The following is a 17,527-nucleotide window of genomic DNA, read 5'->3' on the forward strand; positions in this document are numbered from 1 at the left end:
AGGTCTGACTCGTTTGTTTCAACCAACCAATTTATTCATCATTGAACTCAAGTCTTTAAAAAGATTGACAAATTAATGCCTTTGGTTTGACAGGTGTTCCCTTTGTCATGCTTTTTGCTGTCTTGGTGCAAAGGTTCTGTGGTTCATCTTCATGCTGTAATGACAATATAATCCAGATTTAGCAATGTGAACTTCTGCTGAACTGCAAGTTTTTTAAAAAGGTGTCGCTCAGGACTTCCTAATAATCAGGGTTCAGAAACACGGACCTGAAGTGGAAAATCATCATAGTTGACGAGCAAGAGTTGATTTCAAGAGCTGAGCGGTGCTTACTTAGGTGTACGAAGTGCTCTCTGGATCTCCTTGCTCTTCAGGAACCTTTTCAGCCACGTGTCTGTCATCTTCTACATTAGCAGGCTGGAATAAGACATTCAGAATTAAAATCAAATATGAACTTGTGAAAATAGGCAAAGGACGACATGTGGCTCAAACTCAGAACTTCGTTAAATATCACAGAATTTCAGAAACACGGACCTGAAGTAGAAAATCATCATAGTTGAGAGGCTAGAGTTGATTTCAAGAGCTGAGCAGTGCTTACTTAGGTGTACGAAGTGCTCTCTGGATCCCCGCGCTCTTCAGGATCCTGTTCGGGTCTGTGTCTGTCATCTTCTGCATTGGCAGGCTAGAATATAAAAAAGGCATTTAGAATTTAAATATAGAAACTTGTGAAAACAGGGAAAAGGGCAACTGATTGCTCAAACTCAGAACTTCTTTAAATATCACAGAATTTCAAAAACACGGACCATGAAGTGGAAGCTCATCACTGTAATATGATTAACACTAATGTAACAGTGTGACTACTCCTTAAGTACTCACTTGAATTTCAGGGAAGCAGGTTTATGCAAAGTGCCAGATGGGGGCATGCCTCAGGAGGTTCCGTTGGTTCACATTCTACGATGATACCTTCAAAGATACAGCACAATTAATCACCAGGTTGAGAGTTAGTGTTTCTTCTTGAATCGCGCATTTGAACACACCTGGGATCTTTCTGAAGGCTTTGGTGGCACCAGCATCTTGCTTGTAGATAACACAGGATCCTCCACGTTGAAACCATCTGCAATTCCTCATCTTACCCATTAATGCATTACTCACTCCTGTGTTGCAGCTCTCCATGTTTGGACCTTGTCTTTACTTCAGGCGAGTATCAGACTCATGGGATTCCCCCAAAAATTGAGGGGGACTGTGTAGGAAGTGTTGCCGTGCATACACTCCTTAAAAAATGGATAACACAAGCAGCCATTGAGCTAAATAAAAAGTACTTTTCACCATCATGGTTTTCAGTTTCTGATAGATACCAGAACCTGCCTTTGTAAACACATATACCATCTACTACAAACCCCTCATCCCCAGGTCCTTCAACTAATGGACTCACATTATGGTACCAAGTGAATTACGCTCAGTGCAAACAGTGGTATACTTTGTGTAAACCTCTACATCAAGTGATATAACTTGGAATCAAATACAAGCCAGCCTCAAAAGCCATCGTTTCCCCCACTTATCAAATTCCTTAAGGTTTCTGCATGTTACAAATTAAATTTAACACCGTAAAAAGACAAAGATGAATGCAATTTCAGATTGATACAAACTCTAACCTGCTTTCTGGAGATCGAGTTTGGTAGTGATGTTTGTTATTTAAAATTTGACTTCGTTCCACTCTAATGCCTTATAACCAAATTTCCCAATTTGGTTTCTTGCTTTAGATGCAGCAGGCTTAAAATGTGTAATCTTCAACAGGCTGCAACCAACGGCAAAAAATGTTCGAGTATTACATGAAAGTAATGTTTACAGTTTTAAGGCGTTACCCATAATTTGACACACTTTGATCGATTAGGTAATTGGCTCCATGTCGGTTTTGTTTTATAATTTTCTATTGCATAAACACAAATTTCCCACAAAAGATTTAAAATTTGACTTAAAAGTATTGATAGTTAAAAATACGGTAATTTCAAAGTCCATTACATTTTTAAGACCCGTCAAATAAAAAAAAAAAAAAAAAAAAAAAAAAAGGTCCACTGGTTAGATAACTGGTTTTTAGACGTGAAGATTCTGTAAAGACCTACAGAAACCCTTTATGCTTTATCTTGAGTCCTTATAATGACGACAGATTAAAATCTTTGTTAGCCTATCTGGAATAATGTCTAGTGAATCCAAATTTGGAATGACTGGTCGACTCGTTCTTTTGAACCAACTGATTTATTTAACTCTGAACTCAGGTCTATAAAAGACTGATACTTCTTTATGCCTTGGGTTTAGCAGGTGCTCCCTTCTTTCCAGGCTTTCTCTTGGGTTTCAGCATCTTAGCCTTGATCTATGGAGAGAACAGACAAGGTTGTAAAGGCACAGTCAACAATTACAGTATTCAATTTTTGCTTCCAACTGGAAAGTTCAGGTTCTTACTTTAGGGTCATGCTTGAGGATGGCGTGACGTTTTGCTGTCTTGGCATAGGGGTTCAGTTTGAGCATTATCCTCAGGTTCTTCAGAGGATTCTTCTTCAGTACTCTGCGGTTGATCTTCTTGCTGCAATGACAACATAATCCACTTTTAACACTGAACTTCTGCTGTATTGCAAGTTTTGTTTCATCAGTGTCGCTCAGGACTTCCTAATAATCAGGGTTCAGAAACACGGACCTGAAGTGGAACATCATCATAGTTGACAGGTTCAAACACATTTTAAAAGTTTAGTGGCACTTACTTAGGTGCATGAAGTGCTTTCTGGATCTCCTCGCTCTTCAGGATCCTGCTCAGGTCTGTGTTGGTCATCTTGTGCATGGGCAGGCTGAAATGAACATTAAGAATTCAGTTCCTCATGCTTGACATTAATGAAATAAACTGACAAGTCATTTATGGCTCAAACTCAGAACTTCGTCAGATATCACAGAATTTCAAAAACACGGACCATGAAGTGGAAGCTCATCACTGTAATATGATCAACACTGGTTTTACTTGTGCTACGCTACGACTGCTCCTTAAACACTCACTTGTAGCCCTTCTTCAGGGAAGAAGGTTTACGCCAGGTGCCGTACAGCTCATCCAACTTGCGGAAAGCACTCTCGGTCCAGATGCAGAAGCGTCCGACGTGACCACCAGGGGCAAGCCTCAGGAGGTTCAGTTTGTTCACGTTCTGCAGAGTGATGCCTTGGAAATATAGACCAACAATTAAACTAAAAATTGAAAACACACAAAATTGAGTCATTATACACCATCTATAGAAAAGTGTTTCTGCTTACGTCACTACATTGGCCGACTAAAGTTTTAATAAGATATGAATCACATTTAAACAAATGACCCACCTGGGATATTTCTGAAGGCTTTAGTGACACCAGCGTCTTGGTTGTAGATGATGCATGGTCCTCTGCGTTGGATGCGCCTACGATTCCTCATTTTACCCTTACCAGCACGCATGCGCTGAGATGCGTAGACCTGAGAATAGAAAGTTTGAATAATTCAAATATGCTATTGAGTGGCTTAAACTCATGCATTTACCACCAGCAGATGACCTGTCCAATTAATCCTACAGAAAGTAGTCTAAAGTTCAGTCTATATACTACACACAGTCATGCTTTACTCAGCCAGTGCTGCAGTCCTCTTGCTTTGACTTTACACAAAATCTATGTTTCAAGAAACATGCTCAAGGGATTCTCATAAGGGGTGTCTGTAAAAATAATATGATTCTGGCTCTGTTCTTACAATATGAATATCAAGACCATCAAATACATATCAAGCTTAAATGACCACTTTAACTTGGTATTCATTGTGTTTTACATCTATCATGGAATACAGTGCCAAACATGTAGACTACCTTCTTGATGTCATTCCAGGCCTTGAGCTTTTTCAGCAGCAGCACTGCCTCCTTGGTCTTCTTGTATCCCTCAACTTTGTCTTCAACCACCAGTGGGACCTCAGGGATTTCCTCAATGCGGTGTCCTAAAACACAATACCCACTGTGTCAAACAGATGTCCATAAACACAAACTTCTTGTGAATGTCAGTCTACATTGTTATCAGAGCTTGCTCAGAATTTAGAACACATCAATTTCCTGTGACAGCTTAATGACAGCAGGCAACTGTCACTGTTCACCGGATCAGACGCAAATTACACCATCATGGCAAGTCAAATGTTATTGCTGTACTTTTTAAATGTTAATACTAGGAATATTTCATTATAAAAATGTATTTAAAAAAACATTATACTTGACAAGTGTTTCTGGGGTGTACCTTTGGACATCACAAGTGCAGGAATGGCAGAGGCAGCCACGGCAGAGCAGATGGCATAGCGCTTCTGGGTGGTGTTGATCCTGCGGTGCCAGCGGCGCCAGGTTTTGGTGGGGGCAAACATGCGACCTCCACGACACATCTAAATCAAAGTCAAGGAGGTTGACAATTCCTTAAGTAGTACAAAAAGTGATCTACCCGATACCTGCTCAGACTCTATTGTTCGTCAACCATCTGTGCCAGCATATGACAGTAGGCATTCTGTCACTGATCACAGAGTCAGACGCAAATTACACCATCACTGCAAGTCTTGATTTTTTTGGTTTGCCATGGTACATAGTCTTGTAAATAGGAAGAAAAAAAATGTACAGCGTGATTTCTGTTCAAAAGGATACATTTCCAAAAGCGCCCTGGCCAGAGCGGTGAGTACCACCACCCCTCACACGAGGGATACGGGCCACAGCTCTTCCTGTACCCCAGGACTCAGCACTGGTCTGGTGACCTGAAAGAAGCAAAATTACACATTACAATTGACAAAGGAAGCAGGATGTTGAATACACGAGCTCATTCGCCACTTTACAGACTGTTCAACTCTGATGACAACACTTAAACATGCAAGTTGGGGACAGACATATACACCCACCTGCCAGTTCGCTGACTGCATAGGGCTGGCGGCTGTTCTTGCGCATGTTGGTGTGAACAAAATTCACAACATCAGGGCGAATTGGAGCCTTGAACACAGCAGGCATGACAACATTCTTGCCTGCAGTTTCTCCTTTCTCGGAGTACACCGAGATCAAGGGTCGGGCACAGGCCTAGAAAGCAACATGAGAATCAATGAATTTGACAGAAATATAATGTTGGGGCAACCATTATCTCTGATGGTAGAGCGGGCATCCCAAGAACAGACGCTTCGTCCTCCATGCAAGTCCCGGCCTAGGGCCCTTTGCTGCGTGTCAACCTCCCTCTCTCATCCTGTTTACTGTCATCTCTGAAGCTGTCCTATAAGTACAGCCATACAAAGGCCAAAAACAAATACCATGTTGAATTTGAAATGGAAAATGCACATTACAATATCAGTGGCTCTCTATAATTAAAGTGATTACTCTAAGATTACATGACTTGAACAACTTATTACATCTATCATGTGCAATCAGACAAACATCAAACGTCAACGCCAATCTAATGTGACTCGTGGCAGCTGTAAGGTCTAATCAAGTTTAACCGTATAAGAGGCAGCACTGACTGCATGTTTACGTTAAGAAAATTTCTAAAAATCCACTGAGACATCTGCGGCTGTTAGCCTTAGCTTAGCTCTTTTCTGCTAACGCGACTTAGCAAGCCGGTTTTAAAGCTCAACTTGTCCGATCATTGTAAGTTGCATTAACGCTGTCAAAAATATCAATACACTTTAACGCCACGAATACTTTCTAGAGGTAGGAAAATATAAATACCATCTAAATAAGCGGCAACTGCTAACAACTTGCTAGCGATCTACTACTGAACTTTCAACACGTGTAACCTGGTTCAACCATTGAAGCTATTCGTCCAAAATGGCTCCTCGTGTTAGCTCTGTTAGCCGGGACCATTACAACCCACTGCTCCATAAAATGTGAAAATAAGCGTCTCAGAGACAGAAAGTACCGACCTATTTGTAAAGGACGAAAAACGACATAGCCCCGCACATAATACAGCATGTTAATCAGGATATGGGTATATTTTCTCACCATTTTCGTTATTTTATTTTCGGCACGCCGGAGAACACACTCCACCTGGTATGGCGGCCACAGTGAAAAGGAAGTTGGTGAATGACCCAGACTGGTTTATGCCTCCGCCTCTCCGAATATCACTTCCGCCGACAGATTTTTTCCAACCATTGTTTTGCTTACCGAGAAAAAACACACGCGATAAAATTCACAATAACGAGGGAAACAATTTCCCTGCCATTTCAAACAAATTCTCGATGCTTGGCAAAATCACTGTAAAGTTTCATGATACTTCTGGGACTATTTCTTTACGCCATCTTGGCGCATGATGAACGTAACGGCCGAACTATTTTCTTAGTAACATTCTTTTCCTTAAATTACCAGCAAATTTGTTTATATTTTGCATTTTATTTGTGGTGACGTTATTAACAAACTTTTCTGACTCAGTTTATGAATTTCTAATGTGTAATTTTATAATGATAAAGCGATGACCTGTGACCTCGTGACGTCGCCTCCTGAGTGAGCGCGCGACTGTCAAAATATCAACAGTAGCAGCCAAAACTTCACCGCGATAGTCTGTGAAAAAACCTGTTAACTTCTGTATTTTCCCCTCATTCTCTGCTCTGTGACAGGACAGTTGTTCTGCATATTCCTCTAATGGGCTCTAAGGTGATATCTAACGCGAAGGAGTTTTATAACATTCTGCGGTGAGTTTAGTTTCGGATGCTTTACGTTACTAATGTTTAGCTTTTTTTGGCTAACATCAAGTTAACTTCAGGCAGTGGGTGTGTTATCAGCATGTTAGCTTATGTTCACTATTCAATTATCGCGATAACCCCTAGATACTGATCTTGTCGAAGTAATGTTAATTTATGTTGTGTCATTTTTGCTGTCACGTTTGGAAGGTCTCTTCAAGATGAGGGGCGCAATGATCCGTGTACATTTGAGGTAATGTCAATGCTAGAGTAAAAACCTGTCGCAATTTGATGTTTCTTACCTATCTATGTTATAGCAAAGCAGTGGTGTTGATACGTTATCTGTTGGGTTTCAGGAGGATATCCAAATGTTAAAGACTAATGGAGACAGAATCCCTGTACTCAATATGTACTGTGGCAACCAGTCAGTCTTCATCTGTGAAAAAGCTGAGAGTAATGTAAATGCATCCTACAAAAGTATTACTTTGTTATGTGTAAACTGAGTAAATGAGAACATGAACAACGTTTGCATTTCACAAGTTTAAGAAGTTTCTTGGTGCATAGTTCCTCTGATACATCACCAACTGCTTGTGTTTTTTTTGACATACTAATGTTTCTATGGGATGGTGCACATTCATTACTATCTTTATTAGGAAATGGTATACCCCACTCGAAATGCCTGTGGATACGTTTATGTCCTACAATCTTATGAAAAACCTCCCAGGAAAGCTCACCATTGGAGGATGTTTTTATTTTTTAATTCACAAGGTTCCCAAAATGAATGAACCTGAGGATCAACTAATGACTGAGACATCAAACTGCACTGATGGTGATGAAGCTGATGATGATGGTGATTATGTTGCTGCTGACTGTGATGCCAGTGCTCTCCAGACAGAATTGGTACCAGAGCCGCTCACAATCATGAAAGCAAGGTGATCATGCTAATAAGTTTAACGCTTCATCTAAATGAAACAAGTGCTAGCAGGCTTGTATAACACATGTAGTGTATATAATCTGACAATCAAAATGTAATATTTTCTTTCTCTTTTTACAGGCAGCTGCTGTCTTGGTACACATTATCTCAAAATGTTAATGTTTCAGCTGTGGAAAACAACCCGGCCTTACACCCTCTGTGGGTGCGGTGTGACATGTCTGATCCAGCTGGAACAGCCTGGTTTGGAGCTGAAACAGTTTGCATGGGCAATAAAGTGTCCGGTGTCAAGTTACACTCTGTTACTTGCAAAGGTATAGTTCAAATTATGTTGCACTTCTTTGAATAACCCAAACTTGAAATTTTTTTTAGCATAGTAATATCTGTTTATAACTGATGCTCCTGTCATGTCCATGGTTCCCTCATTTTGTTTCATTCCAACTTAAATTTTATTAGGCTCAACGGTTGACAAAAAATCTCTCATAACCTTGGATGAGCTTAAACAAGAGCACAAGAGAAGGTGTCATCCATCCTCGGTAAGTGAATGCGCATCCTCTCTTGTAAGTCAGTGTGAATTGTTGGTCATTCACTTACACCTGTCAGTGCTTCCAGATGGCGATTAAAGGCAGTGCCAGATTCCTCTTGTTAGGCTCCACTGTTGTTGAAAACACCCTGATTAAGTCACAGAGTAGTGTGACGGTGGATTTCAAATGGAGCCATGTGGAGAGTATCCTTGAGACCCCACCCCTGTCCTCTACAGCAACACTGGTAAGCACCATTGTGTCACACTCAAAACATACTAACTCTCTTCCATAAATGCTTAAAGGTATAGATAGAAAGTTGAATTTTAAAGTACAAGTTTTTTATTTTGTTAATGTTCACATGCAGAATATCAAAGTTGCCTGTGGGGAAATGAGGAGCCCGATGTTTGAGATGTACAGGGAACTAGAGTTTCTTCAGGTTTGTGTCCCACAGTAATCTGAGATTAATGACCATGAGTATTGATGTACCGATGAAGATGTACATTTATCAAATTTCATGATATTTTAGACTCTTGCTGATGGTTTGAGAACTGGTGAGACGGAGTGGATGGAACCTTTGGAAAGCGCGTCAGCTGTAAATCTGACCAAGGCCTTCCTAGAAGGTACCTGCTTGATTAAAATCACTGCATTTTTCTCAATCTCGATGATTTATTGCAGACAAGTAGATAAGGTAACTTTTCTTTCAAACTCTTCTTTCAGAGCTTCAGAACACTGCAAAGACACCACAGGACCAGACTGCAAAACCAGCTGAGGTATGACGGTGTTAAAAGCAAGAGTCTCTTCACAGATTCATTCATTTCAGAATTAATGTTGTAGCTGTTTTACCTCTTTATCTTTTGTTAAAGACCACAAAGCTGAAGTCTGAGAAGGACGATCCAATTTTCAACTCTCTCTTGGAACGAGGCGATTTGGATTTTGTGGAGCAGCTTTGGGTTCGGATGAGAAAGAGTGAGTTGATCCCTCTTTTCGGGAAAGTAGGGTTAATGTGATTGATTAGTTTGAATCTTTCCAAACAGAAAGCAGCAATAAAGCAATTGCTTTTCATCAAAGGTGTGATTTCATATCAAGACATCGGAGACTGCCTGAAATTGGTCACTGAAGCTCTAAGATATGGTGACATCAAACCCTGGGTATGAAAAGATGTTTCAGTAAAGTTTTCATCACTGGGAAAAGATTGAGTTTTGCTGTGTGTTAAGTTCTGTTTTGTTTTACTTCCTCCAGATCCACAGAGACAGCAGCAGCTCCCTTAGCAAGCTCATCCTGCAGTCCTACCACAAGCAGATCGATCATGTGTCTCTCACAGGGCTCACCCCTGTCCACATGCTGCTAGAGATGGGTCTGGACAAGATGAGAAAAGATTACATCAACTACCTAATTGGTAATTGGTAATGCCTCTGAATATCTGTATAACTCTGTTTCTATTAACCGATTCCAAGCTTCACAGTAATATTAAACCTCACTGCATATGCACAAACACAAACTATGTTTTGATATTCAACTGCAACTGTTTTTTTTTCCTTAGGTGAAGAACTGACAACTCTAAACCACTTGGTAAGCATATTTTTTTAACAATTTTCATGACAGTTACTCTCAAATGATTAGAGTATCAAACTAGAATATTCTGAGTTTGGCTATTTTTTCATCTGTAGTGTTATTACCTGAGCACAGACGTCGATCTGCAGGAGCAAGTGATCCGACTCAGGAAACTGCACCATCTGCTGGAAATAATCTTGACCTGCAGCACATTCCTGGGTTTGCCCTACGACCGACTCTTCCTTCTCACACAGTAAATCACTTTTGCTTTTTCCAGTGATGTGTGATGTGCAAAAATTTGCTTTCCTGAAGATGACAGTAAAGTAAAAAAAAAAAATGTGTTTCTCATAGATCATGTTTGCAGCACTACAAGACATACCCATATGATGAGAACCATGAATTCAAACTGCAAATCAAGCCTGCGCTCATCAGTCATTTCTACCAGAAGTAAGGACCCTTTGCAGCTCACCGACTACCTGCTTCATTACAACCAAAGAAAACTGTAAATAAAATCAAAATGTTTGTTTTTTAATTCATGTTTTAGCACAAGCTAGTAATTGGCTTCAGCTTGTGTCAAAAAGGTGAAACAGAAGGTACGACGTCCGTAATGGATGGCACATGTTGCAATAGCTGCAACATGTACTCTAGAGATAATTAATTGCAAATATTTTAATAATCTGATCATTGTATCAGTTTTAAAGCAAAAGTGTTAAACATTTGTTGGTTCCAGCATCTTAAATGTAAGGATTTGCTGCTTTTCTTTGTCATATTCTGACATTTTTGAGTAAATGAAGGGTCTTTGGGGTTTGGACTCTCAGGTGGATAAAAGAAACAATCTGACAACCTCACTTTGGGCTCTGCATGTTGAATGATTTTTTCCTTCCTTCTGACATTTTAAAACAATTAATATGAAAATATTAATTAGTTGAAACCCTAAACAGTTTTGTGTCATCCCTCATGATCGTGTGCATTCCACAGAGAGCACCCAGTAGTGTGGGGGGTTGAGGTGTCCAGTGGCAACGGGGCTCGTGAGGTCAGGACATCCTTACAGCTGAGTGACAGACCGCTGGTTGATCACATCATCTTTGACACAGGTGAACTTTATGCACAACTCTAAATAAAGTACTTGCCATATAGTTACAAGTTGCCTCCATCCCAGTTTACAGCAGAGGTAACATTTCCTTCTGTCATTTTTCTGACTTCAGATTACACAAACGAAACAGTGAATGGGGGCAGCGAGGATCCGGCCTTTTTCTCCACCATGGTGTGCTGCGGTCTCGCCAACTTTGCATGAACTTACACAGAGCACAACTGAACAACAAAGAATGTTTATTGTCATTTTTTATGCTTTCATCAGCAGTTAACATGTTTTAAATAGAGGAAGAACTAGCCAGATAGCAGACAACCATATAATCAGCTGTTAATATACTGTATTTCTGTCTGACATTTTAAAAGAACAACTTTCAATTATTTGTATGCATTCTCTGTGATGCTGTCACAATTGCTGCATTTACTTCTGTTCAATATAGGGGTCGAAAGAAATTTTGCCAAACAGCTCCCAGTTGTAACCAAATGAAAACACAAAGTGCAGTGGACCACAAGGGCTGTTTGCAATGGTAATATTCCACAGCAATATTGTAAAATCCAAAAAGGTTGCAGGGCTATCCACACTTGAGTTTGAGTGTCTTTTACTAAGTTCATCATTGTAGGCTAAACAGCAACTGTATGCACATCAAATTGATGAAGTCAGTAATTTTCTTGAAATTCAGTTCAAATAATGTATTTATGTTCACACATTGTCCAATAAAGAAAGGTGGCACCTACAGTATAATTGTATGTGATTGTGTTTTGGTGCTTGTGAATGTCAACATGCACACAGCGAGAGCTCCTTTTTAGTTCCGCCTCCGCAGCAGGAACATGAGGAAGATGGCACTGAGCAAAATAGAGAGCGTGCACACAGTGGGAACAACGATCTCAGTTACCATCTCCATGTGGCTGGTCAGAGGGTCTGCAAAGCACACATACATACACACACATTAACAATTTACTAGTATTGTTATGTAGCTCAGACACTGCTTATGAAGCGGGTAATGATGCTCAAGCACAGCACTCAAAGGGTTAATCATGTTTCCCTCTAATGAAATCATCCTTTGTCTGATTTATAGTGAGCATGAGTGATTCCTTACCATGTATAAGTCTTAGAATATTGGCAGCAGTACTCCGCTGTTCCTCTAATAAAAAGAGAGAAAGTACTCAGAGTTGATTAACGGCACTTTAACCCTTTGAGAACTGCATGCAGCTACTGGGGAATATTTCAGAAAGCAGCTCTCGCAGCATAGCCAGATAACTTTTTAAAATCCAGTGAATCATTTTCTAAAACCTTGTGTTGAAGTTTAATTCAGATCTCTCACAGACAGTTTCACTGGTTTCATTATATCTGGCTGTGTTAGCCTGCTTTGAGAAATACCCCGTGGGCACAAGTCCACAGATAAGCCTTATGCTTACTGAGTTTTTATCAAAGCTGCTGTGCTCTGAAATCAAAAGGGCTGTTCTCGGCCGCAAATTAGATTTAAGCACACCAGATAAATGGAGACGTAGTTGCACACATCTTTGTGTTAAACGGCAGAGGCTTAATTCTGTTAGATTTAAAATCCACACAACCACAAAGCAACAACAACAAAAAATGACATGAATGGAAGAGATATACCCTCAAGTTCTAAACTTCATCATGCACTGGCCAAACCTTTGGCATTTCTGCATGATCCTTGGATTTTCTTCTAGCTGGAGGGGCAAACAAAGAAGATATCTCAGATATTCTGTTAGAGATTTTCTTCAGAGTTTTATATTTCCATCATTCTTCTTAAACTAATAATTTGCTCATGTGTTTTCTGAGGTGTTTTAAGAACAGCAACACATGATAAAGTCAAATTATAATTCTGGATTTATTGGCATTTATAAACTATAGGTGTGTTTTCTGTTATTTAGGTCAGAATCTTTTTTTGTTTACCCCAGCTAGTTGTTCACATCTGATCACTGATAAACATGGTCAGGGATGGTTTTGACGAACTGACCTGCAGCGAGGAGCTGGTTACTAGAAGAGCAGGTCTCAACAGCCTTCCTCCTCCAGTTCTCAACCTGTGGGGGTTTACAGTGCAATCACGCATCATCGCTGAAATCATTTTAAGCATTAACTCATTAATCTTAATGTTTTCATTCAGTCATTCGGTATCTGAAAAGTCTGTCTGGGGAGGAGCAGAAGCAGGGCTTTGTACCTCTCTCTGATTGGGAAATCCATTGGAGCTGATGATGCGCTTGTAAAACTGAACAGAGGCTTTGGGATAGCGAGGCTTGTTTTTGTTCCTGAAGTCCACATAGTACAAGCCGAATCTCTCGGAGTAGCCTTCGTCCCACTCAAATTTGTCCAGCAGGGACCACGCAGTGTAGCCCTTCACGTTGGCTCCATCTTTGATAGCTGAGTGACACCATAGAGAGTAGAGTCAGATTAGACTTAAATATGTATTTTCTTCTAATTACCAAACACTAGAAATGCACAGGTGCTTATTCATATGTGTGTTCATTCACCTACAGTGGTGAAAAGAAAGTACATTCACTGAAGCACTGTACTAAAAGGGTAACCACCATTTTTTTTACTTTCCACACAGTGAAGGTTGTTCACATGTCTTAGGGAGTACTACTGTGTATGTGAAAAAATATGAACTTTCTTATATAGTCTATTGAGGCTCCAGAGGAAGCTGCTTGTAATCTGACGAACCGCCTCCAGTGATGGGACTCTGTGGCTAAATTGCATTGTGTGTAACGTGGGTAACCAGTTTTTGAAAACCAGTCCACTGGTCTAGCACTGCACTCTTTAAACACTGTTAGACTTATTAGGGACAGTTTAAAAACAACTTATCAAAATTGATACCGCAGAAGCAGACAGTTTTTTTTCTTAGCAACAGTTCCACAGACTCCTTTTTTAATCCTATCAACTACATAACCCACAATGCAACTAACCGGCTGTGTGTATATACTGTATATATTTGTGTGTGTGTAAGTGTATTTGTGGAATTGCCCTCTAAGTAGAATTTTAAAAACTTACTTTATGCTACTTCATACCTCTACTGCGCTTTATTTCAGAGGTAAACATTGTATACTAAACTCCACTAAATGTATTTTAAACTTATAGTTAGTGGCTGGCTAAAATGATGTGATGCAGTACCATATTACTATCAACCCAGTAGTATACAAAGCATCTAAAATTGGCTCTACACTGAAACAATGAAACAACGAAAATTGCTGCAACTTGTTACATAGAGCCCCATTAGCTACATTTTGCTGATATTACCACCACTGCTCACCTTTGAGCATCTCATTGATGTAGTCTTTGTAATACTGTATCCTCCAGTCATCACACAGCTCTGTGCACAACATCTTCTCAGAGACGCCATTCTCGGTCACATAAACCATGGGGTTCCCATACTGAGTCTAGATTGGGAAAAACAACATGATGTGCAACAAGTTCTCTTAATGTAATTTCAATGCGGGTGATCATTTCAGGTAAATTACAAATGTCAACAAGTCTGTTTGGTCACCTTGACGAAATTAAGTAGACGTCTGAAACCCCATGGCACAGAGTAGAGCCACTCAGACCCAGGATCAGGCCATCGCGGGTCTACCAGCTCGGCCAGGTCACGGTCAGTGAAGTAGCTGCCGCTGCTGCGACCGGACGGGTTGCTCTTTTGGGTGATGTAGCGGGTGGTGAAATGGCCGATGCCGAGGAAATCGCAGGTCCCCTTGATGTAGCTTTTCTCTTGGGGGGAAAATGTTGGCAGGCGAGACGTCCCGAGGCCCTGTTGGACACTCTTCCTTCCTGTGCACACAGACACACGTAAGTGATTAGTTAACTGTCATATATTTCTTCAAGATTAACTGTTAACAATGTGTCTTACCAATGAAGTCTTTCATCACTTGAGGGTAGTCTCCATGAAAGATGGGTGTAGCAAACCAGCCCAGGTAGAACTGGACGTATCTCTCAGCTGCTTCGATGTCTTTCTGGTTGCTTATATCCACCGGCTCTCCCCAGTCTCCAGACAGAGAAATGCCAACAAGACCTGCAGATGTAAAACAGCACCTCTCAGCACCAAGATAGGCAATGAGTTAACATGTTACTTTCAAGGTGTTTGACCTTGGTTACCTTTTTGTTTTGCCCTCCACTGTGTATCATAACTGTGCCAAACTTTAGCGTGGGCCTATTAAAAAAAACAAAGATGTTATGAATGTTATTTCAGTTGAAAGTAGAATGGAGTGGAATCAAAGTGTTTATGATAGCTGAATATAGATTTGATCTCTTACCTTGATTATGTGATGGGCAGCTCTGTAGGCCCCTGTGCCTCTCAGCCGCAGTCCAGGAGCATGCTCACCTGTCTCATATCCTTCAACTGCCACAGACTGAGGCAGATTATGGAGTGTGATAATGGAATTTTCAATCGCAGGTAAATACATGTTCACCCAGAGATGTATATGTACCATGCGTGAATGTAAAACCTACCCATGGATTATTGAAAGTGATCCAGTTCTTGACCCGGTTGCCAAATCTCTCAAAGCACAGGTTGGCAAATTCATTGAAATGATTGACCATGGTTATATTCTGCCATCCACCATATTTCTCTTGTAAGACCTGGAAAAGCAAGGAATACAGTCACAGAGTAAGAAGAAGAGTAATGGCTGAGGTCAAGGATTATCGGTCTTTTGTGTACCGACCTGTGGAAGGTCCCAGTGATACAGGGTAACAATAGGAGTGATCTTGCTCTCCAGCAGGTGGTTGATGAGCTCGTCATAGTACTGTATTCCTTTTTCATTTATATGATCGGCTGCAAATGGTATCAAAGTGCACATAACTCCTCAGCTTTGGCAATTAAATACAATCATACATGTCACTTCAGGTTCAAAAGGCTTGAATCAGGAGCAGTTACTCACACTTTATGCCGGTTGGGATGATTCTTGGCCAGGATATTGAGAAGCGATAGTGATTAAGCTTCAGCTCCTTCATCAAAGAAACATCATCCTGCACAACACACATGCAGACAGACGAAGGAGTGAAATATTTTGATCTCCTTCCTATTTTCTCCTTATCCCTCAGACACACCACAGCTGATCACCTCACCTTGAATTTGTGGTAGCCCTCACAAGAGGAATCCCCGGTGTCGTTTTGTTGGATTTTTCCTTTCTTGTGACTGAACACGTCCCAGATGCTCAGTCCTTTTCCATCTTTGTCCCAGGCTCCTTCGGTCTGATAGGCTGAACTGCCGGCACCCCACGAAAATCCTAGCAGAGACACAACCATTCAGCTCTGAGGTAGTTGACCAGTTTTTGAGGAGGGAAACCACCAATTATTAAGCCGCAACATCATGTGTTTACCAGCTGGAAAAGTGCCATAATAGAAGGAGCCGTGGTCGTTCTTTGTCCAGTCGAAGTCCTCAGCCGAAGACAGACACAGCACCAACACAAGCACATGGCACACACTGAATGCACAGCGGGGCAGCATGGTACTCCTGAGCCTGCAGCACAGTCACTGTCCGGTTCTACTCCAGTCTCTCACTGATGTCTGCACACAGATGAGAATTAATCAGCATCACAACTAAATTACAAAACTTAATCACACACATACGTTTAAATCTGTCCTTTCCAAAAATATAAGTCACAAAAAAGTTTTGATATAATCACGATAAACTGTCATTAAACAGTCTGAAAGCATCCAATGCAATGAACTACGTGGGGGTCCCGCATCCATAATGCAGAGCCAAATACCCCCTTTTCAAACTCAATGGAGTGTGAGCTCATCTTGCTGAGGCAGACACATCCCATAGAAACTGTGGTTTTACCTCTGTAAGCAAAGTTAATGTTAGAGAGGTTGATATATTTACGGTTCACAATCACATGACAGTGAGTGCATACACATGTAGAATAAATGCGTATATGGCATCTTTCATAACCTTATCTGATATAAGGAAGCAAAGAGCACTATTTGTTAAATGTTCATGGTTCGTATCCAGATTTGATTGGTCACATCTCTAAGAAAAAAATTGATTTCTCTTTGTAAATAATTTCAATTCCAGCTGTTCAGGAGCACTGTGATACATTTCAGTCCTATGCTCTAACAAGCCTGCCATCAGTTGGATACATAAGATTTGTCATGTAATGCAAAAGTGAAGGCATTGCACTATGATGGTCTTAAATCAAAAATATGATAAAAGTTTGATCAAAGAGCCTAAAAATATTCATGTTCCTGCAATTGTGAACACTTATTGTTTACCTTTGTTTTCCCTCAGATGTATGTTTTTCTCCGTTAAGCAATTTTGTTTTAGTATTCCTCCTGCAAGTAATTAACTCCATCCAAAAATATCCATAACCATCGCTAGAAAAACTAAATTCACAAAGCAAATATACTGAGTAAGATGTCCAATTACCTGTGTACCTTATGAAAATGTCATTTGCATCAGGTGTGTGTGCTGAAGCCTGGGTGAATGGGAGCCCTCCTGGAACAGCGGACCATGTAGAAAGCCGTCTATATCTATTGGTGCAGTCTCTATTGTACAGAGCCTGTTGTAGCACCACCCCTCTCCAGAGCTGTCCCGGCTGTCAGTGTGAAAGCTGGATTTATTGTGAGGCGCACTGTATTGTTTTAGCTGTTTAGAAATTGCTGAATGGGTTGCGGATGGAAAGTGTTTGCACTGCATTACCCATTTGCCTGGGTCAGGTTAGGACACTTTTACATAGGTATTAAGAAAACCCCAAAAAAAAAAGGATTTATCTTCGTATTGATCACAAGTAAACATTCTTTACATGTGTAGT

At 40.6% G+C, this 17,527-nt stretch overlaps 3 protein-coding genes, 2 long non-coding RNA genes and 7 other non-coding genes across 15 annotated transcripts; 2 read left to right on the plus strand and 10 right to left on the minus strand.

Moving 5' to 3' along the window:
* Positions 1 to 12: 12 nt before the first annotated feature.
* On the minus strand, positions 13 to 525 carry LOC115586521 (uncharacterized). Its single transcript, XR_003984888.1, has 2 exons — positions 331 to 525; positions 13 to 154 (listed from the first exon to the last, which is right to left on the minus strand). It is a non-coding gene; the product is annotated as an uncharacterized LOC115586521 (long non-coding RNA).
* LOC115587384 (small nucleolar RNA SNORD18) lies at positions 225 to 291 on the minus strand. The gene has a single exon (XR_003985038.1). It is a non-coding gene; the product is annotated as a small nucleolar RNA SNORD18 (small nucleolar RNA).
* LOC115587381 (small nucleolar RNA SNORD18) lies at positions 486 to 556 on the minus strand. The gene has a single exon (XR_003985036.1). It is a non-coding gene; the product is annotated as a small nucleolar RNA SNORD18 (small nucleolar RNA).
* A 198-nt stretch (positions 557 to 754) lies between these two features.
* Positions 755 to 826, minus strand: LOC115587380 (small nucleolar RNA SNORD18). The gene has a single exon (XR_003985035.1). It is a non-coding gene; the product is annotated as a small nucleolar RNA SNORD18 (small nucleolar RNA).
* A 1,405-nt stretch (positions 827 to 2,231) lies between these two features.
* Positions 2,232 to 6,103, minus strand: rpl4 (ribosomal protein L4). Its single transcript, XM_030425644.1, has 10 exons — positions 5,997 to 6,103; positions 4,913 to 5,084; positions 4,665 to 4,771; positions 4,273 to 4,411; positions 3,858 to 3,982; positions 3,349 to 3,478; positions 3,037 to 3,193; positions 2,751 to 2,834; positions 2,455 to 2,575; positions 2,232 to 2,365 (listed from the first exon to the last, which is right to left on the minus strand). Exons 1-10 carry the CDS (start codon positions 5,997 to 5,999, stop codon positions 2,294 to 2,296), a joined length of 1,110 nt encoding a protein of 369 aa, XP_030281504.1. The 5' UTR covers positions 6,000 to 6,103; the 3' UTR covers positions 2,232 to 2,293.
* LOC115587385 (small nucleolar RNA SNORD18) lies at positions 2,645 to 2,711 on the minus strand. The gene has a single exon (XR_003985039.1). It is a non-coding gene; the product is annotated as a small nucleolar RNA SNORD18 (small nucleolar RNA).
* Positions 2,909 to 2,980, minus strand: LOC115587382 (small nucleolar RNA SNORD18). The gene has a single exon (XR_003985037.1). It is a non-coding gene; the product is annotated as a small nucleolar RNA SNORD18 (small nucleolar RNA).
* On the minus strand, positions 4,067 to 4,166 carry LOC115587387 (small nucleolar RNA SNORD16). Its single transcript, XR_003985041.1, has one exon. It is a non-coding gene; the product is annotated as a small nucleolar RNA SNORD16 (small nucleolar RNA).
* Positions 4,476 to 4,575, minus strand: LOC115587386 (small nucleolar RNA SNORD16). Its single transcript, XR_003985040.1, has one exon. It is a non-coding gene; the product is annotated as a small nucleolar RNA SNORD16 (small nucleolar RNA).
* A 372-nt stretch (positions 6,104 to 6,475) lies between the features above and the next one.
* On the plus strand, positions 6,476 to 11,501 carry zwilch (zwilch kinetochore protein). Of its 2 annotated transcripts, none has more exons than XM_030425398.1 (18): positions 6,476 to 6,682; positions 6,881 to 6,923; positions 7,027 to 7,128; positions 7,439 to 7,602; positions 7,725 to 7,915; positions 8,058 to 8,137; positions 8,205 to 8,369; positions 8,490 to 8,561; positions 8,652 to 8,745; positions 8,843 to 8,895; positions 8,989 to 9,091; positions 9,194 to 9,273; positions 9,365 to 9,521; positions 9,666 to 9,694; positions 9,793 to 9,929; positions 10,028 to 10,123; positions 10,655 to 10,770; positions 10,882 to 11,501. In XM_030425398.1, exons 1-18 carry the CDS (start codon positions 6,633 to 6,635, stop codon positions 10,968 to 10,970), a joined length of 1,821 nt encoding a protein of 606 aa, XP_030281258.1. In that variant the 5' UTR covers positions 6,476 to 6,632; the 3' UTR covers positions 10,971 to 11,501. The 2 variants fall into 2 exon arrangements, with proteins under 2 accessions (XP_030281258.1, XP_030281259.1); XM_030425399.1 differs by having other exon boundaries at positions 6,477 to 6,682; positions 8,214 to 8,369.
* On the minus strand, positions 11,001 to 17,434 carry lctlb (lactase-like b). Of its 3 annotated transcripts, XR_003984874.1 has the most exons (16): positions 17,143 to 17,434; positions 16,094 to 16,280; positions 15,840 to 16,000; positions 15,653 to 15,740; positions 15,437 to 15,546; positions 15,225 to 15,353; positions 15,029 to 15,124; positions 14,871 to 14,925; positions 14,626 to 14,787; positions 14,269 to 14,546; positions 14,035 to 14,161; positions 12,949 to 13,148; positions 12,748 to 12,811; positions 12,384 to 12,457; positions 11,863 to 11,907; positions 11,001 to 11,684 (listed from the first exon to the last, which is right to left on the minus strand). XR_003984874.1 is itself a non-coding variant. In XM_030425400.1 (15 exons), the coding sequence occupies exons 2-15, from the start codon at positions 16,218 to 16,220 to the stop codon at positions 11,569 to 11,571; spliced, it is 1,758 nt and encodes a 585-aa protein (XP_030281260.1). In that variant the 5' UTR covers positions 16,221 to 16,280; positions 17,143 to 17,434; the 3' UTR covers positions 11,001 to 11,568. The 3 variants fall into 3 exon arrangements, 2 of the variants coding, with proteins under 2 accessions (XP_030281260.1, XP_030281261.1); XM_030425400.1 differs by lacking the exon at positions 12,384 to 12,457; XM_030425401.1 differs by lacking the exons at positions 11,863 to 11,907; positions 12,384 to 12,457.
* On the plus strand, positions 14,469 to 14,949 carry LOC115586395 (uncharacterized). Its single transcript, XR_003984876.1, has 2 exons — positions 14,469 to 14,564; positions 14,655 to 14,949. It is a non-coding gene; the product is annotated as an uncharacterized LOC115586395 (long non-coding RNA).
* Positions 17,435 to 17,527: the final 93 nt, after the last annotated feature.

The sequence above is a fragment of the Sparus aurata genome, chromosome 8, assembly GCF_900880675.1.
Source record: "Sparus aurata chromosome 8, fSpaAur1.1, whole genome shotgun sequence".
NCBI classification, from domain to species: Eukaryota; Metazoa; Chordata; class Actinopteri; order Spariformes; family Sparidae; genus Sparus; species Sparus aurata.

Coding starts and splice junctions, on each gene's coding strand:
- rpl4 (XM_030425644.1), bottom strand. Junction 3,983..4,272: donor TGCACTTGTGATGTCCAAAG/GTACACCCCAGA, acceptor ATTGTGTTTTAG/GACACCGCATTGAGGAAATC. Junction 3,479..3,857: donor CCTGGAATGACATCAAGAAG/GTAGTCTACATG, acceptor TTCTATTCTCAG/GTCTACGCATCTCAGCGCAT.
- zwilch (XM_030425398.1), top strand. CDS start 6,633: ATGGGCTCTAAGGTGATATCTAACGCGAAGGAGTTTTATAACATTCTG. Junction 6,683..6,880: donor GAGTTTTATAACATTCTGCG/GTGAGTTTAGTT, acceptor CACGTTTGGAAG/GTCTCTTCAAGATGAGGGGC. Junction 8,138..8,204: donor GAAGGTGTCATCCATCCTCG/GTAAGTGAATGC, acceptor TACACCTGTCAG/TGCTTCCAGATGGCGATTAA.
- lctlb (XM_030425400.1), bottom strand. CDS start 16,220: ATGCTGCCCCGCTGTGCATTCAGTGTGTGCCATGTGCTTGTGTTGGTG. Junction 16,001..16,093: donor TTATGGCACTTTTCCAGCTG/GTAAACACATGA, acceptor TGTCTCTGCTAG/GATTTTCGTGGGGTGCCGGC. Junction 15,547..15,652: donor CATCCCAACCGGCATAAAGT/GTGAGTAACTGC, acceptor TACCATTTGCAG/CCGATCATATAAATGAAAAA.